Below are 22,928 nucleotides of genomic sequence, written 5' to 3' on the forward strand. Positions count from 1 at the left end.
GACTCGGGTTGGTGCTGAGTCCAACACACAGTGCAGGAAAGGCCCAGGCTCCAGCCCCGGCCTGTGCTGAGTCAGCTGATCACAGGCGAGGACACCACAGCTGAGCCTGGTACTACCCTCACCCTCACCCTACAAAACTGTCCAATGTTAGTGCAGTTCCCATGCAGGCCATGTTGGCACACTATCCAACATTAGTGCCTATCCCACTCGGGCCATGCTAGACACACTATCCGACGTTCACTTTGTTTTTTGTACCTCACAGGTTGCGTCTACAACAAACGTGTGTATGGCCCAGGCGAGAGTTTCCAGCCCACCCATGATCCCTGTGAGATATGCACTTGTGAGGTAAGAAGAGTGTTATTATAAGAAAATTGTGTTGGGGAAATTGATGGGATTGAAGGCCGATAAATCCCCAGGGCCTGATGGACTGCATCCCAGAGTACTTAAGGAGGTGGCCTTGGAAATAGCGGATGCATTGACAGTCATTTTCCAACATTCCATAGACTCTGGATCAGTTCCTATCGAGTGGAGGGTAGCCAATGTAACCCCACTTTTTAAAAAAGGAGGGAGAGAGAAAACAGGGAATTATAGAACGGACAGCCTGACCTCAGTAGTGGGTAAAATGATGGAATCAATTATTAAGGATGTCATAGCAGCGCATTTGGAAAGAGGTGACATGATAGGTCCAAGTCAGCATGGATTTGTGAAAGGAAAATCATGCTTGACAAATCTTCTGGAATTTCTTAAGGATGTTTCCAGTAGAGTGGACAAGGGAGAACCAGTTGATGTGGTGTATTTGGACTTTCAGAAGGCTTTCGACAAGGTCCCACAAAAGAGATTAATGTGCAAAGTTAAAGCACATGGGATTGGGGGTAGTGTGCTGACGTGGATTGAGAACTGGTTGGCAGACAGGAGGCAAAGAGTAGGAGTAAATGGGTACTTTTCAGAATGGCAGGCAGTGACTAGTGGGGTACCGCAAGGTTCTGTGCTGGGGCCCCAGCTGTTTACATTGTACATTAATGATTTAGACGAGGGGATTAAATGTAGTATCTCCAAATTTGCGGATGACACTAAGTTGGATGGCAGTGTGAGCTGCAAGGAGGATGCTATGAGGCTGCTGAGTGACTTGGATAGGTTAAGTGAGTGGGCAAATGCATGGCAGATGAAGTATAATATGGATAAATGTGAGGTTATCCACTTTGGTGGTAAAAACAGAGAGACAGACTATTATCTGAATGGTGACAGATTAGGAAAAGGGGAGGTGCAAAGAGACCTGGGTGTCATGGTACATCAGTCATTGAAGTTTGGCATGCAGGTACAGCAGGCGGTTAACAAAGCAAATGGCATGTTGGCCTTCATAGCGAGGGGATTTGAGTACAGGGACAGGGAGGTGTTATTACAGTTGTACAGGGCCTTGGTGAGGCCACACCTGGAGTATTGTGTATAGTTTTGGTCTCCTAACTTGAGGAAGGACATTCTTGCTATTGAGGGAGTGCAGCGAAGGTTCACCAGACTGATTCCCGGGATGGCGGGACTGACATATCAAGAAAGACTGGATCAACTGGGCTTGTATTCACTGGAGTTCAGAAGAATGAGAGGGGATCTCATAGAAACGTTTAAAATTCTGATGGATTTAGACAGATTAGTTGCAGGAAGAATGTTCCCAATGTTGGGAAAGTCCAGAACCAGGGGTCACAGTCTAAGAATAAGGGGTAAGCCATTTAGGACCGAGATGAGGAGAAACTTCTTCACCCAGAGAGTGGTGAACCTGTGGAATTCTCTACCACAGAAAGTTGTTGAGGCCAATTCACTAAATATATTCAAAAATGAGTTAGATGAAGTCCTTACTACTAGGGGGATCAAGGGGTATAGCGAGAAAGCAGGAATGGGGTACTGAAGTTGCATGTTCAGCCATGAACTCATTGAATGGCGGTGCAGGCTCGAAGGGCTGAATGGCCTACTCCTGCACCTATTTTCTATGTTTCTATGTAAGAGAAAACTCAGGGATACAGTCTGACCCTAGAGCTCTTCAGAGGGCAATGGTTCAGCGGAATCTCAGAGAAAGCAGCCGGGCTCCTAGGTTAACTCCTCCAAAAAGCAACACCTTGGATACGTATCTGATTGGAGGGTGTGAGAATAGGATTAAACTGTCGAGAACAGGATGAAGGGCGAGAGACAATAACAGATCAGATTGGTTGACCTAACAATGGTCCGGCACAGACACGAAGGGCAGAGTGTCCTCCTCCTGTTCTGTAAGATTGGGAGCACAAAGACCTGGGGAACGGGGAGAATCTATGATTGAGAGAGTTGTTGTGTCTGGAGTGAGTGAATATTCAGTCATTTTCGTCTCCTCGCTGCCGTACTCCCACCTCCCCGTGTTACTGCCCGCTCCGTCGCTCAAACTGTGCCCCACTCACAGTGACCCTCTCTCTGCAGGTGATGGTGGATGGAGAACAACATCTGCGCTGTTACCGCCGTCAGTGTCCCAGCTTGGTGGACTGTCCAAAGGACCTGATCCTGGCCCCGACCTCACATCACTGCTGCCCCAGCTGTGCCCGTGAGTACCTGTCGGGAAATATTGCACTCATTCCCACTTCCTTTATTTTTATTGTCAGCTTTTCTAGAGGAACTGTATCAAAGGCCTTCCTGGAATCTAAGTACACCACACCCACTACCTTACCCCTATCAAGCTCCTTCATCACCCCCTCAAATAAAACCACACTTAGATTGACAAGACCCATGTTTCATATCTGTTGCGATTTGAATGTCATATCTGAGTGTTCATCGCCTATCTTCCTCCACTGGATTGCAGTTACCTCTCAGATGCCATTTATCATTTTAATACTTTCACCCAATTATTTGAAGGGCCTACAGTATTAAAAGAAAGGGGGGACAAAATTCAATGTCCCGATAAGGTCTGTTACTGCCAGAAAGCAGCAGGCACGCGGTGGTATCAAATGGCCGCCGATTTTTTGTCGAATGGTCGCCACTCGCAAAATTCTCCTCGGTGGTTTTTACGGCAGTCCTCACTTCCACTCCGCTGCTGCCAAACCCTCCTAAGTGCGTCATCAAAGCACGCACCGCCGATCTCCCACCCCGCAAGCAAAATTCACCGAAAATAATCTTGCAACCGCAGTGAGGTGCCCCCAACAGTTTTTTCGGTCGGTTGACTGCGTTTGCAACATGTGCAAAATGGCAGTGCGGCCGCCATTAAAGGAGAGGGTGCAGTGCCGCGGCAGCCATCTTATTTTTCATTGGCGGCCGACTGCCAGGTTGGCCCGACAATTCTGCCCCCAGGTTTGGCCGGCCCGCCAACAGGCAGCCTGGCAGCCCCTCTTGGGTGCCAGGCTACTGGCCCAGTCGAAACCCTCCCTGGTGGCCCAGTGGACCGAAGTAAAATAATCGTGGGGCTCGCAGCGGCCCACCCCTTTAAGTGAAGGGGCGAGACATGGTGAATCGCCAGCGTGATGACATCATTAGCGCTACGCTGGTGAGTGACAGTGCCTGACACTCTGCCCGCCACCTCTCCCGCCCCCACTGTGACTGACTTCAGCCCCGCTCGGAAAAAAAAAGACAGAGCTGAATTTTGCGCAAGCGGCCACTGCATCCACCACAGCAGTGAAAACACAGCAAAAAGGGTCGGTGCAACCCATTTCCAGCGGGGTGAATTACTTTTGAAGTGTAGTCATTGTTATAATGTAGGAAATGCTGCAGCCAATTTGTGCATAGCACGGTCACTCAAACAACATTGTGATAATGTCCAGAGAATCTGTTTTTAGTGATACTGTTTGAGGGATAAATAACAGCCAGGACACCAGGGATAACTCCCCTGCTCTTCTTCAAAACAGTACGGTGGGATCTTTTGAAAGACCGCACCTCCGACAGTGTAGCACTCCCTCAGTACTGCCCCTCTGACAGTGCAGCACTCCCTCAGTACTGCCCCTCTGACAGTGCAGTGCTCCCTCAGTACTGCCCCTCTGACAGTGCAGAACTCCCTCAGTACTGCCCCTCTGACAGTGCAGTGCTCCCTCAGTACTGCCCCTCTGACAGTGCAGAACTCCCTCAGTACTGCCCCTCTGACAGTGCAGTGCTCCCTCAGTACTGCCCCTCTGACAGTACAGTGCTCCCTCAGTACTGCCCCTCTGACAGTGCAGTGCTCCCTCAGTACTGTCTCTCTGACAGTGCAGCGCTCCCTCAGTACTGCCTCTCTGACAGTGCAGTGCTCCCTCAGTACTGCCCCTCTGACAGTGCAGCATGCCCTCAGTACTGCCCCTCTGACAGTGCAGCGCTCCCTCAGTACTGCTCCTCTGACAGTGCAGCGCTCCCTCAATACTGCCCCTTTAACAGTGCAGTGCTCCCTCAGTACTGCCCCTCTGACATTGCAGTGCTCCCTCAGTACTGCCCCTCTGACAGTGCAGTGCTCCCTCAGTACTGTCTCTGTGACAGTGCAGCGCTCCCTCAATACTGCCGCTCTGACAGTGCAACGCTCCCTCAGTACTGCCGCTCTGACAGTGCAACGCTCCCTCAGTACTGCCCCTCTGACAGTGCAGAACTCCCTCAGTACTGCCCCTCTGACAGTGCAGTGCTCCCTCAGTACTGCCCCTTTGACAGTGCAGTGCTCCCTCAGTACTGCCCCTCTGACAGTGCAGCATGCCCTTAATACTGCCCCTCTGACAGTGCAGCGCTCCCTCAGTACTGCCCCTCTGACAGTGCAGCGCTCCCTCAGTACTGCCCCTCTGACAGTGCAGCGCTCCCTCAATACTGCCCCTTTAACAGTGCAGTGCTCCCTCAGTACTGCCCCTCTGACAGTGCAGCGCTCCCTGAATACTGCCCCTCCAACAGTGCAGTGCTCCCTCAGTACTGCCCCTCTGATAGTGCAGCACTCCCTCGGTACTGCAATAGAGTGTCAGCCTGGATTATAGGCTCAAGTCTCTGGAGTGGGGTTTGAACCCATAATCTGACTCGGATGCAAGAGTGCTATCCACTGAGCCACAGCTGACACCTCACAGGAGCAGCCAAGGCGTCAGCACACACAGTCTGCCACTCATTGCCTTCGCTCGCCTCCTCACCCCTGAGAATCTCTCACTCCACACCTGGATATCGTGGAAACTCTAATGCAAAGGGAAACCTCTCCAATAATGCACCACCAGAAACTGCTCACTGCCTGACCCAAGGGACTCTGCATTTAAAGGGGAAGCATGCCTTGGTTTAGGATGCCAGCCAATTTGTAAAATGGGCCCATTAAACTTTGCGACTGAGGTTGGGACTGATGACTGTTTGTCTTTATCACAGAGCCTCTGAGTAACTGCACTGCTGCCCTGGTTGGGAATGAACTCCTCGCCACTGACAACCCCTGTTTTACCTGCCAGTGCAAGGTGAGTGCTGGGACACAGAGGAAGGACCACAGCTTGTAGCGCAGGGCAGGGAGGGGCAGGAGTCTGTCCAGGGTGTCTGTGAGGAGCCGAATGACTCGAAGGCTGGCACCAACCCCGGTCTGGGTTAGCCGTGCTCAGCCACAGCACCAATACAGCCACGATCGGCTCCAGGGCTCCACACTTAGGGAGGGAAACTCAGCCGGATCTCCTTCACCGCTCTCTGCTCTTCCTTGATCTCTGCTGCTCACCACGCAAGATTCTACAATTTGCCTCAGTGTCTCTGGGTTTGGGGACTAAGAATGCAGCCAGCATTCCTGCTCCCATCATTGGGATTAGCACTAGATCAGAGTCGCAATGTTACTATACCTGCCCTGGGAGTGCTTGATGTGACAGTGTAGAAAGAGCTTTACTCTGTATCTAACCCCTTGCTGTACCTGCCCTGGGAGTGTTTGATTGGACAGTGTAGAGGGAGCTTTACTCTGTATCTAACCCCATGCTATACCTGCTCTGGGAGTGTTTGATGGGACAGTGTAGAGGGAGTTTTACTCTGTATCTAACCCCATGCTATACCTGCTCTGGGAGTGTTTGATGGGACAGTGTAGAGGGAGTTCTACTCTGTATCTAACCCGTGCTGTACCTGCCCTGGGAGTGTTTGATGGGAGAGTGTAGAGGGAGCCTTACTCTGTATCTCACCCCCTGTACTTGCCCTGGGAGTGTTTGATGGGACAGTGTAGAGGGAGTTTTACTCTGTATCTAACCCGTGTTGTACCTGCCCTGGGAGTGTTTGATGGGACAGTGTAGAGGGAGCTTTACTCTGTATCTAACCCGTGCTGTATCTGCCCTGGGAGTGTTTGATGGGACAGTGTAGAGGGAGCTTTGCTCTGTATCTAACCCGTGATGTACCTGCCCTGGGAGTTTTAATGGGACAGTGTAGAGGGAGTTTTACTCTGTGTCTAACTAGTGTTGTGCTGGGAATGCCTGATGTTGACTCTGCTCCTGTTTATGTCGACTGTGTGTGAGGCAGGATGTGTGGTTTGATGCTCAGAGACCTGTGCCCAGTAGGAACTTGACTGAGACTCGCCACCGAGCAAATCCAGCGGATAGCAAACACCTTCACCCACTCTGTCAAGGGCTGTATTTGACCCCAGCTCCTGGGGTGAAAGGTTAGTGTCTGACCCAATGCCCCATCCTACAGTGGCAATGTTGAGACTGTGTAACCCACACAATCACACAGCCCATGAGCAAATCCAGTGATATGTTGAAGGATTGAAGACAATGTTTCTGGACTTTATTGAGGGTCCCACATTGATGCTTTTTTTAGATGGCTGCTGGGGAGCAGAGACATCTTGTTGTGGAGTGGGGTCAGGCTGTAATCATTGACTGAACTTGACCCCAGTAAATGATGCTGTGTGTTTGTTGCAGGACTTGACCTGGATCTGTATCCACCAGAGCTGCCCCCTGCTAAGCTGCCCGATCGCTGAGCAATTCACTCCAGCAGGAGCCTGCTGCCCAGTCTGTGACGGTAGGGTTATTCCCAATATCCCCGTTAATCCTGTAATTCCCCGTTAACCCCATTCATTCTCTGTTATTCCAGTTAATCTCCAATATTTCCCTGTTATGCTCTGTTATTCCCCGTTATTCCCAGAGCTTTACTCGGTATCTAACCCGTGCTGTACCTGACCATACCCTTTACTGTTTAATCTGCAGAATGTGTGATCGAGGCTAAAAATCGCCGTGTTTCTGATGGTGAGACTTGGACTGACTCTATTGACGAATGCATCACATGTTCCTGCAACGTAAGTTACTCTTTGTTACTGTCTCTCTCACAGTAACTGTCTCTCTCTGTCACTCTGTCTCTCTCTCTCTCACATAGTAACTCTCTCTCTCCCTGTCATTCTCTGAAGGTTTCTCTCTCACAGTAACTCTCTTTCTCTCTCTCTTTCTCTGTCACTCTCTATGGCTAGACTTTCCATCGGTTTCACCCAGCTACCACCCAGTTACCGCCCATTTAACCGCTGAGATTTAGTCTAACACACATATTTCAATTAAGATGGAAACTAACACCCATTAATGGCCCATTTATCACCAAAGTTAGTTTCGGCATAAAGTTAACGCCAAGAATTAGCTAAACCGCCCACCCATATATATATTTTTTAATTATGACATCATCAATGGTGTACCACCCAGAAGAGAGTTTAGAATGGAAACCTATGGAAACCTACACCCAGAAACCACCCAGAATATCGCCGAGCGTTACTTTCGGCATCTTACCCATATATCGCCCAAAAGATCGCTGAAAAAAAGCTGCACTCACCTGACCTTAACCCAGCGATATGGACGGCATTTTATAATTCGGAGGACTTTTCATAAAAGGCTGCTTCAAATTCATGGGAGTTTTGAATTAATTTGTGAGTGCTTTTAAGGTAGTTTAAAATCTTAACAACCATCTAATATTATGGTCAATTTGAATTTTTTATTGAGTTTTTGGAGGACAATTTATGAATTCTGAATACATATAATATAGTAATAGTAATGGGGCCTGTAATTTCTCAGCCAGTATTGATGACTACTCACATGCTGCAGACTAGAGGTGGGAGAAGGTATATTGAAGAGCATTACATGCCCGAAGAGGTGGCAGACTGCTGAGGAGGAGGAGACCTTACACCCGACGCACTTACAGTGATAAGCGGTCATACCTCAACTTGTCCAAGAACACGTGCCTTAGGAGGCTGCGTTTTCGAAAGGAGGTCATCAGTGATATATGCCAGTTCATTAAGGGAGATCTGCAGCCTAACAGCACCATCAGGACCGCATTGCCCGTTGAGGTCAAGGTTACTGTGGCACTTTCCTTCTGTGCATCGGGCTTCTTTTAGGCCTCAGCTGGCGATATTTGCGGTATCTCTCAGCACGCCACACATTGCTGCATTCGACAAATGACTGAAGCCCTTTACACTCACAGGATGGATTTTATAAGGTTCCCTATGACCAGGGAGGCACAGACTGAGAGGGCTTTGGGTTTCTTGAGAATAGCAAACTTCCCCAAGATGCAGGGAGCAGTAGAATGTATGCACATCGCCATGCGAGCACCTTTACAGTATGCAGAGGTGTTTCAGAACCGAAAGGGATTCCACTCCCTGAATGTGCAACTCGTTGTTGACCACAAGCAAATAATAATGGCAGTAAAGGCAACATTTCCAGGGAGCATCCATGATGCGCACAACTTGCGTGAGATCATTGTCTCTGACCTGTTTAACAGTCAGCCACAAGGTCACGATTGGATGCTGGGGGATAAAGGATATGGTCTTGCCAGCTGGCTGATGACCCCCCCCACTACGGAAGCCCCAGACGGAAGCGAAACAATGAAAGCCACATAGCCACACGCAATATTGTCGAAAAGACAATTGGAGTGCTTAAGCAGCGCTTCAGATGCCTGGACCACTCAGGAGGTGAATTACAATACCACCCTGAGCAGGTCGCTCAATTCATTGTGGTGTGCTGCATGTTGCATAACTTAGCTATCAGGAAGGAACAAGAATTGCCAGATGGGACTGCCGGTCCACCTCAGGAGAGAGGGAAGGCAGAAGAGGAGGACGAGGAGTTTGACGAGGACCTCCGGGAGGAAAGTCAGGCTGGCGTTGAAACTATTGTGTTCCGAACACAGATGAGATTGCACACAGGGAGGTTAAAATAACCGTGACCTCAGTCTTTATTAAGACACTCCAGAGAGAGGAACAGGCCTTAGGGGCCGGCTTATATACAGTGCTCCCAAGGGATGCTGGGATCCCTTGGGACTTCAGGGGATGCGATCGCTGGTGACGGAACATGGGAGTGCATGCTTTACAGATACACAACATCACTCCCCCCCAAAGTCAAAGTGAAAACTATTTACAAGGTGAGGCGGTCGGGAGCCTTTTTTTCCCTGGTGGACCGCCTCGGTACAAATGCCTGTTCTGGTGTGTTGGCTGTGCCCTCGCTGGGCTGGCGTGTTGTTGGCCCTGCAGGGCTGCTGGGTGAGCCTGGCCTTGCTGGGTTGTTGGGCGTGATGGGTTCGATTTCCTGGTCCGGGGTGGTGTCGTTGATCCTTTGGGTGTGTGTTGTGGGCTCGAAAAAGGTAGTGTCTGCTGTGGGTTGTTCAGGGCAGTCTGTGAACCGCAGCCTCGTTTGGTCCAGGTGCTTTCTGCAAATTTGTCCATTGTCTAGTTTGACTACAAACACCCTACTCCCTTCTTTAGCTATCACCATGCCCGTGATCCACTTGGGACCATGTCCATAGTTTAGCACATACACAGGGTCATTCAGATCAATTTCCCGTGACACAGTAGCACGACCATCGTTTACACTTTGTTGCTGCCGACTGCTCTCTACCTGATCATGCAGGTTGGGGTGAACCAACGAGAGTCTGGTTTTAAGTGTCCTTTTCATGAGTAGCTCAGCCGGGGTCACCCCTGTGAGCGAGTGGGGTCTCGTGCGGTAGCTGAGCAGTACACGGGACAGGCGGGTTTGGAGTGAGCCTTCTGTGACTCATTTGAGGCTCTGTTTGATAGTTTGTACTGCCCGCTCTGCCTGCCCATTGGAGGCTGGTTTAAACGGGGCCGAGGTGACATGTTTGATCCCATTGCGGGTCATGAATTCTTTAAATTCGACACTGGTGAAACATGGCCCATTGTCACTGACCAGTATGTCAGGCAGGCTATGGGTGGCAAACATGGCCCTAAGGCTTTCAATGGTGGCGGTGGCGGTGCTTCCCAACATTATTTCACATTCAATCCATTTTGAAAAAGCATCCACCACCACCAGGAACATTTTACCGAGAAACGGGCCCACATAGTCGACATGGATCCTCGACCATGGTCTGGAGGACCAGGACCACAAACTTAGTGGTGCCTCTCTGGGCGCGTTGCTCAACTGAGCACACATGCTGCATTGCCGTACACAGGACTCAAAGTCAGAGTCGATACCCGGCCACCACACGTGGGATCTGGCTGTCGCTTTCATCATTACTATACCCGGGTGTGTGCTGTGGAGATCCGAGATGAACGTCTCCCTGTCCTTTTTGGGTAGCACTACGCAGTTACCCCACAACAGTCTGCCTGAATGGGCAGCTCATCCTTTTGCCGCTAGAACGGCTTGATTAGCTCTTGTATTTCAATGGGGATGCTGGCCCAGCTCCCATGCAGTGCACAGTTTTTTTTACGAGGGACAGCAGAGGATCTTGGCTGGTCTAAGTCCTAATCTGGCGGGCCGTGACAGGGTGATTTATCATTTTCAAATGCTTCCATGACCATCAACAAGTCTGAGGGCTGCGCCACCATCAACAAGTTTGCAAGTTGCGCCATTTCCACCCCCGTGGTGGGCAATGGTAGCCGACTGAGAGCATCCACACAGTTCTCGGTGCCTGGCCTGTGGCGGATGGTATAGTTATATGCTGATAGCGCGAGTGCCCACCTTTGTATGCGGGCTGAGGCATTAGTATTTATCCCCTTGTTTTCAGCGAACAGGGATGTGAGGGGCTTGTGATCAGTTTCCAGCTCAAATTTGAGGCCAAACAGGTACTGATGCATTTTCTTTACCCCAAACACACACGCTAATGCCTCTTTCGCAATCATGCTGTAGGCCCTCTCGGCCTTAGACAGGCATAGGCGACAGGTTGCAACTTCCCTGCAATGTTAGCTTGTTGTAATACACACCCAACTCCGTACGATGATGCATCACATGCTAGCACAAGTCTTTTACATGGGTTATACAATACAAGCAGCTTGTTGGAACATAAAATGTTTCTGCTTTCTCAAAAGCAATTACTTGTTTTTTTCCCATACCCAGTTCTCACCTTTACACAATAACACATGTAGGGGCTCTAAAAGGGAGCTTAACCCCGGTAGGAAGTTACCAAAATAGTTGAGGAGTCCCAGGAACGACCGCAGTTCCGTGACGTTCTGTGACCTGGGTGCGTTCCTGATAGCCTCTGTCTTGGCGTCTGTGGGCCGAATGCCGTCCGCCACGATCTTTCTCCCCAAAAACTCCACTTCTGTTGCCATGAAGACACATTTCGACCTCTTCAGCTGCAGCCCTACGCGATCCAGTCGCTGGAGGACCTCCTCCAGGTTTTGCAGGTGCTCGACGGTGTCCCGACCCGTGACCAATATGTCATCCTGAAAAACCACCGTGCGAGGTACTGACTTGAGTAGGCTCTCATGTTTCTCTGGAAGATCGCTGCAGCCGACCGAATTCCAAACGGGCATCTGTTGTAGATGAACAGTCCCTTGTGCGCGTTGATGCAGGTGAGGCCCTTCGAAGACTCCTCCAGCTCCTGCATCATATAGGCCGAAGTCAGGTCGAGCTTGGTGAACGTCTTGCCTCCTGCCAGCGTTGCAAATAGGTCATCTGCCATAGGTAGGTGGTATTGGTCCTGTAGCGAGAAACGATTAATAGTTACTTTATAATCGCCGCAAACCCTGACCGTGCCATCAGTTTTGAGTACTGGAACAATCGGGCTGGACCACTCGCTGAATTCCATTGGGGAGATGATGCCCTCGCGTTGCAGCCTGTCCAGCTCGATTTCCACTCACTCCCTCATCATGTGAGGCACCGCTCGTGCCTTGGGGTGAATGGGTCATGCCTCTGAGACTAAGTGAATCCGCACCTTCGCCCTGGAAAAGTTTCCAATGCCTGGCTCAAAAAGGGAAGGAAATTTGTTAAGAACCTGGTTACATGAGGCCTTATCGACATGTGATAGTGCTCGGATGTCACCCCAGTTCCAGCGGATTTTGCCCAGCCAGCTCCTTCCAAGCAGTGTGGGGCCATCGCCCGGGTCAATCCAGAGTGGCAGTTCATGCACCGTGCCCTCATAGGTGTCCTTGACCATGGCGCTGCCCAGGACAGTGATAAGCTCTTTGGTGTACATTCTCAGTTTCATGTGGATGGGGCTCAGGGCTGGTCTGAGTGCCTTGTTGCACCACAGTCTCTCAAACATCTTTTTACTCATGATGGATTGGCTAGCGCCAGTGTCCAGTTCCATGGCTACGGGTAAGCCATTCAATTTTACATTTAGCATTATAGGTGGACATTTCATCGAAAATGTGTGCATCCTGTGTACTTCAGCATCTGCCTCCTCTCTCTCAGGCTTGAAATTGCTTTGATCCACCATGGACTGATCTTCCTCTGCCACGTGGTGGTTAGCAGGTTTTGTAGAGCTTGCAGCTCGTCTGCAAGCTCGTTGGAGGTGTCCCATTGTTCCACAGCTCTTGCTAATATACGCTTTGAAGCAGCATGAATAGTCTGAATGAAAGCCTCCACAACGCCAACAAGGTGTGAATTGCCTTGCATTCATCCTTTGTTGCGGACTCAGTCATCTGGGTCACCTGAGACCTGCTGGCAGTTGCAGACTCGTGGTTTCTGCCCTGTATATTTCTGCTTGCAAACACAGTTCCAGTTAATTTATGAACATTGCGAGCACTTGTGTGCTGAGAGATTTGTTTGGTGTTATCACTGGTGCTATCGCAATGGCCTTACTGAGGGTCGGTGTCTCTAGTTTGCGTAGGATGGTCTCGTGGCCAATGCCCAGTACAAAAAGTCTCTGAGCATTTGCTCCATGTAGCCATCAAACTCACATTGTCCTGCAAGTTGCCTTAGCCCGGCGACATAGCTCGCCACTTCCTGACCTTCAGATCGCTGGCATGTGTAGAACCGATACCTCGCCATCAGCACGCTCTCCCTCAGGTTAAGATGCTCCCGAACCAGTGTACACAGCTCCTCATACGACTTATCTGTGGGTTTCACTGGAGCCAGAAGATTCTTCATGAGGCTGTAGGTCGGTGCCCCGCAGACCGTGAGGAGGACCGCTCTCCTTTTTGCAGCGCTTCCTTCTCCGTCCAGCTCGTTGGCTACAAAGTACTGGTCTAGCCGTTCAACATAGGCTTCCCAGTCCTCACCCTCCGAGAACTTCTCCAGGATGCCCACAGTTTGCTGCATCTTTGCGTTGGATTCGTATAGTCGTCTCCAGTTATTGTGTTCCTAACACAGATGAGATGGCACACAGGGAGGTTAAAGTAACAGTGACCTCAGTCTTTATTAAGACACTCCAGAGAGAGGAACAGGCCTTAGGGGCCGGCTTATATACAGTGCTCCCAAAGGATGCTGGGATCCCTTGGGACTTCAGGGAATGCGCTCCCTGGTGATGGAACATGGGAGTGCATGCTTTACAGATACACAGCAGAAACCATGACCCCACCCCCCCCTCGACCGCAGGAAAGGGCCCATGGTAGTTACGCAGCTGCAAGACTGTTGTGTCTGCAGCTCATAAATGAATGCTTTGTTTTACGGTGGTGACAGTTACAGTTACAGTTGTGTTACGTTACGTTTAATCTTTGTCTTTCCTGGCCTGGCCTCACCACTATTTGCAAACTTTGTATATGCTTACCATTTCTGCTATTTGAAGACACTGCACAATAATGTTAAGTTAAATAAAAAAATGTTCATGTTATTACTACAATTTTTTTTTAACAAACATATCAAGTTAAAACCCATGCATCCCTCTCCCCCATCCCAACAGTGAAACAGTTATAACTAACAACAAATTTTATTAACACGCATGTACCCCCTACCCCCACCCCAACAGTGAAAATTTTTTTAATTAACAACTACAATAAGAACAACAGCAACAACAACATACTTTAAAAAACAATTATAGATATAACACACATTCACCCACCCAACATTCAACACATTTTTTTAACAAGAACAATTATAACAATCCACACCCTCCTTACCTGCGGCCACGCCTCCCCTTTTCATCCCCCCCATCCCTCCACCCCCGTATCTGTACCCCAACTCTTTCCCTTACCCTACCAACTCCAAGCCGCTTTGCAACAGGGCACCTCGAGCGCTGCTTCGGTAGGGGAGCGGGGGTGGGTGACGGCAGATCCATTGATTGGGCTGTAGATGGAGAGGACGTTTCCTCGCAGGGCCTTCCTCCTGACTCACATGTGTCCTTAACAATGGCGGTACTGCACCTTGGGGTGCAGTGTCGTACCGGGGACCACTAGCTGCTCTCTGGCTTCCATGGCCTCGGTTATTTCCAGCGCCACTGCTATCCGCATCATCTTCTCGGAGACGATCGCGGACAGAGCGGCAACCTGGCCAGATAAGCCGCCAATTGCCTGGAGGAGCTCTCGACCTATATCGATGTTCGTTCTGGACAAATTGACCATGTCCACCTGAAGATCCGCTGGTCTCGGAGCAGTCCGACCTTGCCGAACCAACCTCCGCGGGGTCGCCGCAGGCATGGAACCACTCGGGGTACCTTGCCATAGGCCGCTTGGCCCCACTATCTCCTCGGTCGAAGAGGCCATGGCCGCAGGGGCACAAGATAATTGGGCTGCAGGCTCCTCCTCCACCCCCTCACTGTCCTCCAGTGGAAAGGAGGACCTGCAGGAGTACAGGAGAGGCTCTTGTCTCCTCGCCTCCAGAGACAACAGGTGCAACTTGAACTTGAACCTGGGGATCCTGTGAAGGATAATGCCGAGCAGGGCGAACCTGGGGCGACTAGAGAACCTGGAAGGCCTGTTGACCTAGAAAACATAAATGAGGTTTGTAGAAGAGAAGGGGATGGCAGTCACATGAGAATGTTTATGCTACGCAGGCATATACACGAGGTGCAACACTACTGCTCTTAATACTGATAGACCTCACATATAATTAACATCATGATAGTACAGAATCTGCATTGCATTACAATGATATTTCATGATCCCATCATTAATTACATAACATCACATAACATTAAATAACATGGCCTGATGGACTGCATCCCAGAGTACTTAAGGAGGTGGCCTTGGAAATGGCGGATGCATTGACAGTCATTTTCCAACATTCCATAGACTCTGGATCAGTTCCTATGGAGTGAAGGGTAGCCAATGTAACCCCACTTTTTAAAAAAGGAGGAAGAGAGAAAACAGGGAATTATAGACCGGTCAGCCTGATATCGGTAGTGGGTAAAATGATGGAATCAATTATTATGGATGGCATAGCAGCGCATTTGGAAAGAGGTGACATGATAGGTCCAAGTCAGCATGGATTTGTGAAAGGGAAATCATGCTTGACAAATCTTCTAGAATTCTTTGAGGATGTTTCCAGTCGAGTGGACATGGGAGAACCAGTTGATGTGATGTATTTGGACTTTCAGAAGGCTTTCGACAAGGTCCCACACAAGAGATTAATGTGCAAAGTTAAAGCATATGGGATTGGGGGTAGTGTGCTGACGTGGATTGAGAACTGGTTGGCAGACAGGAAGCAAAGAGTAGGAGTAAATGGGTACTTTTCAGAATGGCAGGCAGTGACTAGTGGGGTACCGCAAGGTTCTGTGCTGGGGCCCCAGCTGTTTACAGTACATTAATGATTTAGACGAGGGGATTAAATGTAGAATCTCCAAATTTGCAGATGACACTAAGTTGGGTGGCAGTGTGAGCTGCGAGGAGGATGCTATGAGGCTGCAGAGTGACTTGGATAGGTTAGGTGAGTGGGCAAATGCATGGCAGATGAAGTATAATGTGGATAAATGTGAGGTTATCCACTTTGGTGGTAAAAACAGAGAGACAGACTATTATCTGAATGGTGACAGATTAGGAAAAGGGGAGGTGCAACGAGACCTGGGTGTCATGGTACATCAGTCATTGAAGGTTGGCATGCAGGTACAGCAGGCGGTTAAGAAAGCAAATGGCCTTCATAGCAAGGGGATTTGAGTACAGGGGCAGGGAGGTGTTACTACAGTTGTACAGGGCCTTGGTGAGGCCACACCTGGAGTATTGTGTACAGTTTTGGTCTCCTAACTTGAGGAAGGACATTCTTGCTATTGAGGGAATGCAGCAAAGGTTCACCAGACTGATTCCCGGGATGGCGGGACTGACATATCAAGAAAGACTGGGTGAACTGGGCTTGAATTCACTGGAGTTCAGAAGAATGAGAGGGGATCTCATAGAAATGTTTAAAATTCTGATGGGTTTAGACAGGTTAGATTCAGGAAGAATGTTCCCAATGTTGGGGAAGTCCAGAACCAGGGGTCACAGTTTAAGGATAAGGGGTAAGCCATTTAGGACCGAGATGAGGAGAAACTTCTTCACCCAGAGAGTAGTGAACCTGTGGAATTCTCTACCACAGAAAGTTACTGAGGCCAATACACTAAATATATTCAAAAAGGAGTTAGGTGTAGTCCTTACTACTCGGGGGATCAAGGGGTATGGCGAGAAAGCAGGAATGGGGTACTGAAGTTGCATGTTCAGCCATGAACTCATTGAATGGCGGTGCAGGCTCAAAGGGCCGAATGGCCTACTCCTGCACCTATTTTCTATGTTTCTATCACATCAATTATATACTATACTGAAATGGCATTAAATTAAATCACCCAATGGTTTATACATTACTCACGTGGAGCTGTAACTGGTTCAGCACCACCACGGGTGCCCGACCTGTTGTACACTCCCATCAAGGCCAACGCCCTTTCCTCAATGTCTGTTAAAGGGGAATGATCTCCTGGTCCCCCTCCAGTGCACTTCTGCACAGCACGATTCTTGGACAGTTTTTTCTGTAAAGGTATCAAGAGGCACAAGATCATTGCCGAGGAACTATTACAGATATGATATATATCAGATTACTAACAGATATCACATTATTATTATTATCACTATTACACAACACAACACACACAGCACACAGACAATCCCCAATTAGTCATCCCATGCTAATCATCGTCAATGTTAACATTATATGCTAATACGCGCCGTATGCAATTAAATGCACGGTTATATCTACCGTCTGATAATAACTTGAATAAGATCGAGGTTAGGATTAAACGCATGACACCAAGATTACCAGCCCAATTACAATCCTGCAGTTCTACATTTACAATAAGCATTGCATCATTACAATTTATTAAATAAATAAATGTAACTTTGCCAGAATCAATGAGGTGGTTCCAGCGCCTGCGGCACTGGTTCGGCTCTTTTACATCATGTATGGACGCCTTCACCACCCCCGCAATTTCAGCCCATATTCGCTGGTACACCCGGGGGATGGTTTCCCATGACCATTCCAGGTCAATTGCGCCCATCAACTTTCTACCTCCTGAACGAGGGCAGCATTGGCCTCCTCAGAGAAGCATCTGCACGCTACTGTCCTCCAATCTCCACTTCCAATTGGGCCACATCCTCCCCTCCATTCATAACTTCTTCAACTAATGCTTCCTCAACTAATTCCATATTCATATTGAAAACTCTGGGAGTAATAATTCAATAAATCAATAATTTCACCTCTCTCCAATCAATACAAGTTTCCACCTCTCTCTCTCTCTCCCTCTGTCATGTTTGTAACCACAATGTAACACCACTGTATTACTGTATACACTCAATCTAGATGCACACCTTGACCACAGGGGGTGAACTTGTGGGAGACACGCCTGATCACTCGGGTATATAAAGGGAGGTCCCACGCAGGGTCATCACTTCTGGAGTCCTGAAATAAAGAGTTAAGGTCACAGAGTGACCTTGTCCCCAGAATGTGCCTCGTGTGGTAGAGTAAGGACTTTACATTGGCGACGAGAAACGGGAATTCACGACCCACGAGAATGGCCACCGGTAGCACAGAGGAACGATACTGTGTTGGGGAGGGCTGGGACGATTTTGTCAAGAGGCTTCAGCAAAGCTTCGTTACCAAAGAATGGCTGGGAGCTGCAGCGGCCGACAAGCAAAGGGCTCACCTTTTGACCAGCTGCGGGCCAAAGACTTATGCGCTCATCAAGGACTTACTAGCACCCGAAAAGCCGTCGGACAAAACCTTTGAAGAACTTAGCAAATTGATCAGGGAGCACCTCAAATCGGCGAGCAGCATACATATGGCCCAACACAGAATCTACACCCACCGACGTCGTGAAGGACAGAGCATACCGGACTTCGTAGCGGACCTCCGGCGTTTGGCCAGCCTCTGTAAATTCACAGACGCCTGCAGGGGGGAGATGCTAAGGGACTTCTTTATCAAGGGCATCAGTCACGCGGGAATCTTCCGCAAATTAATTGAGACCAAGGATTTGACCTTGGAAGCGTCGTTGTTAGCTCAAACTTTCATGGCGGGGGAGGAAGAGATGAAAATAATATAGGCGCGCAATTCTGCCTCCAACGCGGCGATGGATCAGGGAGTCAATATCATCAATGAGACTCAGAGCCCCGCAGGCAGGCAGGGGCAGTCCGACATTCCCCAGGCAGCAATAGACCCCAGAGCAGGGCCTCAACAGAGACGATGGCAGGCTGAACGGACATTTACGGCATCATAGTGGACAATGCGGCCCGGGATGGGGCCCTTGACACCCACTAATAGGGTACTTAAGAGCAGTCAAAGGGACAGTCAGCGCGGAATTCCTGGCCATAGTCCCTTTGTCCCCAACAATGGAAACTTTAACTCATGCTGGAGGTGTGGGGGAAAACACTCAGCTAGATCTTGCAGATTCCAACAGTTTGTCTGCAGAAATTGCAATCTCAGTGGCCATTTAGCTCGAATGTGCAGGAAGCCTGCAACCAGACTTATATATGAGGCAGATGTACCAGAAGAGGGTTCTTTGAGGCAGGATGACACGGGGAAAACCGATGGATGCCGAGGTTCAGCGGGTCCATGCGGCAAATATTCACAGCTCATACACCAAAACGCCACCAATGATGATGAGGGTCTTACTAAACGGTATCCCAGTATGCATGGAGCTAGACACTGGGGCCAGCCAGGCACTCATGGGCATTTAGCAATTTGAGAAGCTATGGCAGATCAAAGCCAGTTGACCCAAATTAGCACATATTGAGACACAATTACGGACTTGCACCAAATAAATCATTCCGGTGCTAGGCAGTGCAATGTTGGCTGTCACACACAATGGGTTAGTGAATCAGCTGCTGCTCTGGATTATCCCGGGCAATGGTCCCGCACTGTTGGGAGGGAGCTGGTTAGCCGAGATGAACTGGAAATGGGGGGATGTGCACGCAATGTCATCGGTGGAGCGAAGTTCGTGCTCACAAGTTCTGCAACAATTTAATTCACTATTCCAACCGGGCATCGGGACTTTGAAAGGCACTAAAGTAGTGATACACATCACCCCGGATGTCAGGCCAGCGCACCACAAAGCCAGAGTGGTGCCGTATGTGATGCGGGAAAAATTCAAGAGCAAATTGGACCGGCTGTTGAGGGCATCATCTAGCCTGTTGAATTCAGCAACTGGGCGAGCCCCATCATTCCCGTTCTAAAAGCGGATGGCTCTGTCAGGATCTGTGGCGACTACAAGGCCACCATCAATCGGGTGTCCCTACAAGACCAATACCCACTCCCAAGAGTGGAGGACCTCTTCGCCACGCTGGCAGGCGGCAAGCTGTTCACCAAGTTGGACCTCACTTCAGCCTACATGACCCAGGCACTGGCCGACAAATCCAAACTACAGACCACCATCACCACGCACAAGGGACTGTTCGCTTATAACAGGTGCCCGTTTGGCATTCGATCAGCGGCCGCAATTTTTCAACGAAACATGGAAAGCCTGCTTAAATCCATTCCCGGAATGATCGTATTCCAGGAAGACGTCCTCATCACTGGTCGAGACACTGATGGTCAAGAAGGAAGTGCTCGCATGTGTCTATGGTGTAAAAATAAATGCATCAGTCCCTCTTTGGTAGGAAGTTTGAATTAGAGACGGACCACAAGCCATTAACATCCCTGTTGTCAGACAGCAAAGCTGTCAATGCCAACACATCAGCTCGCATACAGCGATGGGCTCTCACCCTCGCTGCTTATGACTACTCCATCCGGCACCGGCCCAGCACTGAAAACTGCGCTGACGCGCTCAGCAGGCTCCCACTGGCCACCACCGAGGGGGCAGCTGAGCAAAGCGTTGAGATGGTCATGGCCATCGGTGCCTTTGACAGTGCAGGTTCCCCCATCAAAGCCCGCCAGATCAAAATCTGGACAAACAGAGATCCCCTCCTATCCCTGATTAAGAAATGTGACCTAACTAGGGTTTGGGTGACCGCACACGGAGCATGACCCGAGGAGGTCAGACCGTTCCACAGACGGAAGGATGAGCTCTCCATCCAAGCCAACTGCCTACTATGGGGCAGCCGGGTAGTTATGTCCCAGAAGGGCAGGGAGGCATTCATCAGGGAACTCCACAGCGAGCACCCAGGCATTGTGCTGATGAAGGCCATTGCCCGGTCACACGTTTGGGTGGCCTGGTATCGATTCAGACCTGGAACACTGTGTTCGCAGGTGCACGATGTGTGCCCAGCTGGGTAATGCCCCCAGGGAGGCTCCGCTCAGCCCATAGCCCTGGCCCACCAAGCTGTGGTCACGCATTCATGTTGACTACGTGGGCCTGTCCATGAGGAAGATGTTCCTTATTGTGGTAGATGCGTACTCAAAATGGATCGAGTGCATCATTCTGAATTCATGCACGACATCCACCACCGTGGAAAGCCTACGTGCGATCTTCACAACCCACGGCTTGCCGGACATCCTGGTTAGTGACAATGGCCCATGTTTCACAAGCTATAAATTCCGGGAGTTCATGTTGGGCAATGGCATCAACCACGTCAGGACTGCACCGTTCAAGCCGGCCTCCAATGGCCAGGCGGAACGTGCGGTCCAAATCATTAAGCAAGGTATGCTCAGGATTCAGGGACCCTCCCTACAATGCCGCCTATCACGCCTCCTGTTGGCCTATAGATCCCAACCGCACTCGCTCACGGGGGTCCCGTCCGCAGAGCTACTAATGAAACGGACGCTCAAAACTCAGTTGTCCCTCATTCACCCAGGCCCGACCGACATAGTTGAGGGCAAGCACAAGTTACAAAACGAGTACCATGACTGTAATTCGAGGGGGAGATGTATAGAAATAAATGATCCTGTACTCGTCCTCAATCATGCCATGGGGCCCAAATGGCTTGAGGGTACTGGAATTGACAAAGAGGGGAATAGGGTCATCGTGGTAAAACTCAACAATGGTCAGATATGTCGAAAGCATCTGGACCAAGTAAAAAAAAAGCATCGATATGGAGGAACCTGAAGAAGACCATGAGATGGAGCTCACAACACCGCCAGTGAACAAGCAACAAGAGCAATCAGAAGAACAACAGTCCCTGCGGTCAGCCCGGACAGGCCGGAATCACCACAGGTGAGAGACACTCACGTTAGTGCCCAACAACCAGAGCCCCAACTGCGGCGCTCCACGAGGGAGCGTAGACCACCTGAAAGACTAAACCTATGATCCTAATAAGACTTTAGGGGGGGGGGGGGGGAACGGGGAAGGTGATGTCATGTTTATAACCACAATGTAACACCACTGTATTACTGTATACACTCAACCTTGACCACAAGGGGTGAACTTGTGGGAGACACGCCTTACCTGATCACTCAGGTATATAAAGGGAGGTCCCACGCAGGGTCATCACTTCTGGAGTCCTGAAATAAAGAGTTAAGATCATGGAGTGACCTTGTCCCCAGAATGTACCTCGTGTGGTTTCATGCTGTAGAGTAAGGACTTTACGCCCTCCCTCTCTCTCTCTCTCCTCTCACTCTCTTCTGCGCGTGTGCAGATGACCCCTAACCTCCCGAAATGCGGGAAAAGCCCGTTGCTATGGACGCCGGCCATGCACGATGGAATAAATCGCTAATGCCAATTTCACATCGCTATGGCTAACGCCCAAATTAAAAAGTGGAAACTAGCGGGTTTTAAAATGGACAAAAACAAATAGAATTGCTAACGCCAGAAATACCACCCACTTTTGGGCAATCTGGGCACTAATGCAAAGTCTAACCCTCTGTTTCTCTCTCACAGTAACTCTCTATCTCTCTCTCTCACAGTAACGCTCTGTCTCTCTTATCTCAGTAACTGTCTCTCTCACAGTAACTCTCTCTCAGTAACTGTCTCTCTCTCTCTCTCTCTCTCTCTCACAGTAACGCTCTGTCTCTCTTATCTCAGTAACTGTCTCTCTCACAGTAACTCTCTCTCACACAGTGCCCTACCTGTTTTTTCCTGCGGTGATCGCTGGTGTTGCTGCCCCGCTGGGCACGCGCCGAGCTCCTACCGACTGGCGGCGACCCCCTTTATGACTGGCGAGGGAAATTGCCCCGTGGGAAAATTCCCTGCGGGAGTGGATCGGCAGGAAACTCCTTGTGTCTGCCCTTAAAGGGGAGGGTGCACTGCCGTGGTTGCCATTTTATTTAATTTGTCAGCCAACTGCCAGGTCAGCCCGACAATGGTGACCACAGGTTCGGCCGGGCCGCCAAGAGGCAGCGCAGCACCCCTTCTTGGGTACTAGGCCATCCCTGGTGGCACAGTGGACCAAACTAAACTAAATGCAGAGTTTGCAACGGCCCTCCCCTTTAACTTTGATGTCATCAGCGCAGTACTGATGACAACTCCCGACGTCCGCCCCGCAACACCACCCGCAAGGACAAAAAAAATGAATTGCTGAAAATCGCTCTATTCTTTATCCCATGGCTTGGGGCAGAGAAACAACTTCAAAAACGGCAGGTGCA

At 49.8% G+C, this 22,928-nt stretch overlaps 1 protein-coding gene across 1 annotated transcript in view; it reads left to right on the top strand.

Moving 5' to 3' along the window:
- The window catches only part of kcp (kielin cysteine rich BMP regulator), a 370,984-nt gene that overhangs the window by 330,477 nt on the left and 17,579 nt on the right, over positions 1-22,928 (top strand). The window contains exons 42-46 of the mRNA XM_070897288.1: positions 263-345; positions 2,437-2,557; positions 5,293-5,375; positions 6,798-6,897; positions 7,083-7,171. Of these exons, the coding sequence (XP_070753389.1) occupies positions 263-345; positions 2,437-2,557; positions 5,293-5,375; positions 6,798-6,897; positions 7,083-7,171 (476 nt within the window). The remainder of the gene's footprint in view (positions 1-262; positions 346-2,436; positions 2,558-5,292; positions 5,376-6,797; positions 6,898-7,082; positions 7,172-22,928) is intronic.

The sequence above is a fragment of the Pristiophorus japonicus genome, chromosome 13, assembly GCF_044704955.1.
Source record: "Pristiophorus japonicus isolate sPriJap1 chromosome 13, sPriJap1.hap1, whole genome shotgun sequence".
NCBI lineage: Eukaryota > Metazoa > Chordata > Chondrichthyes > Pristiophoridae > Pristiophorus > Pristiophorus japonicus.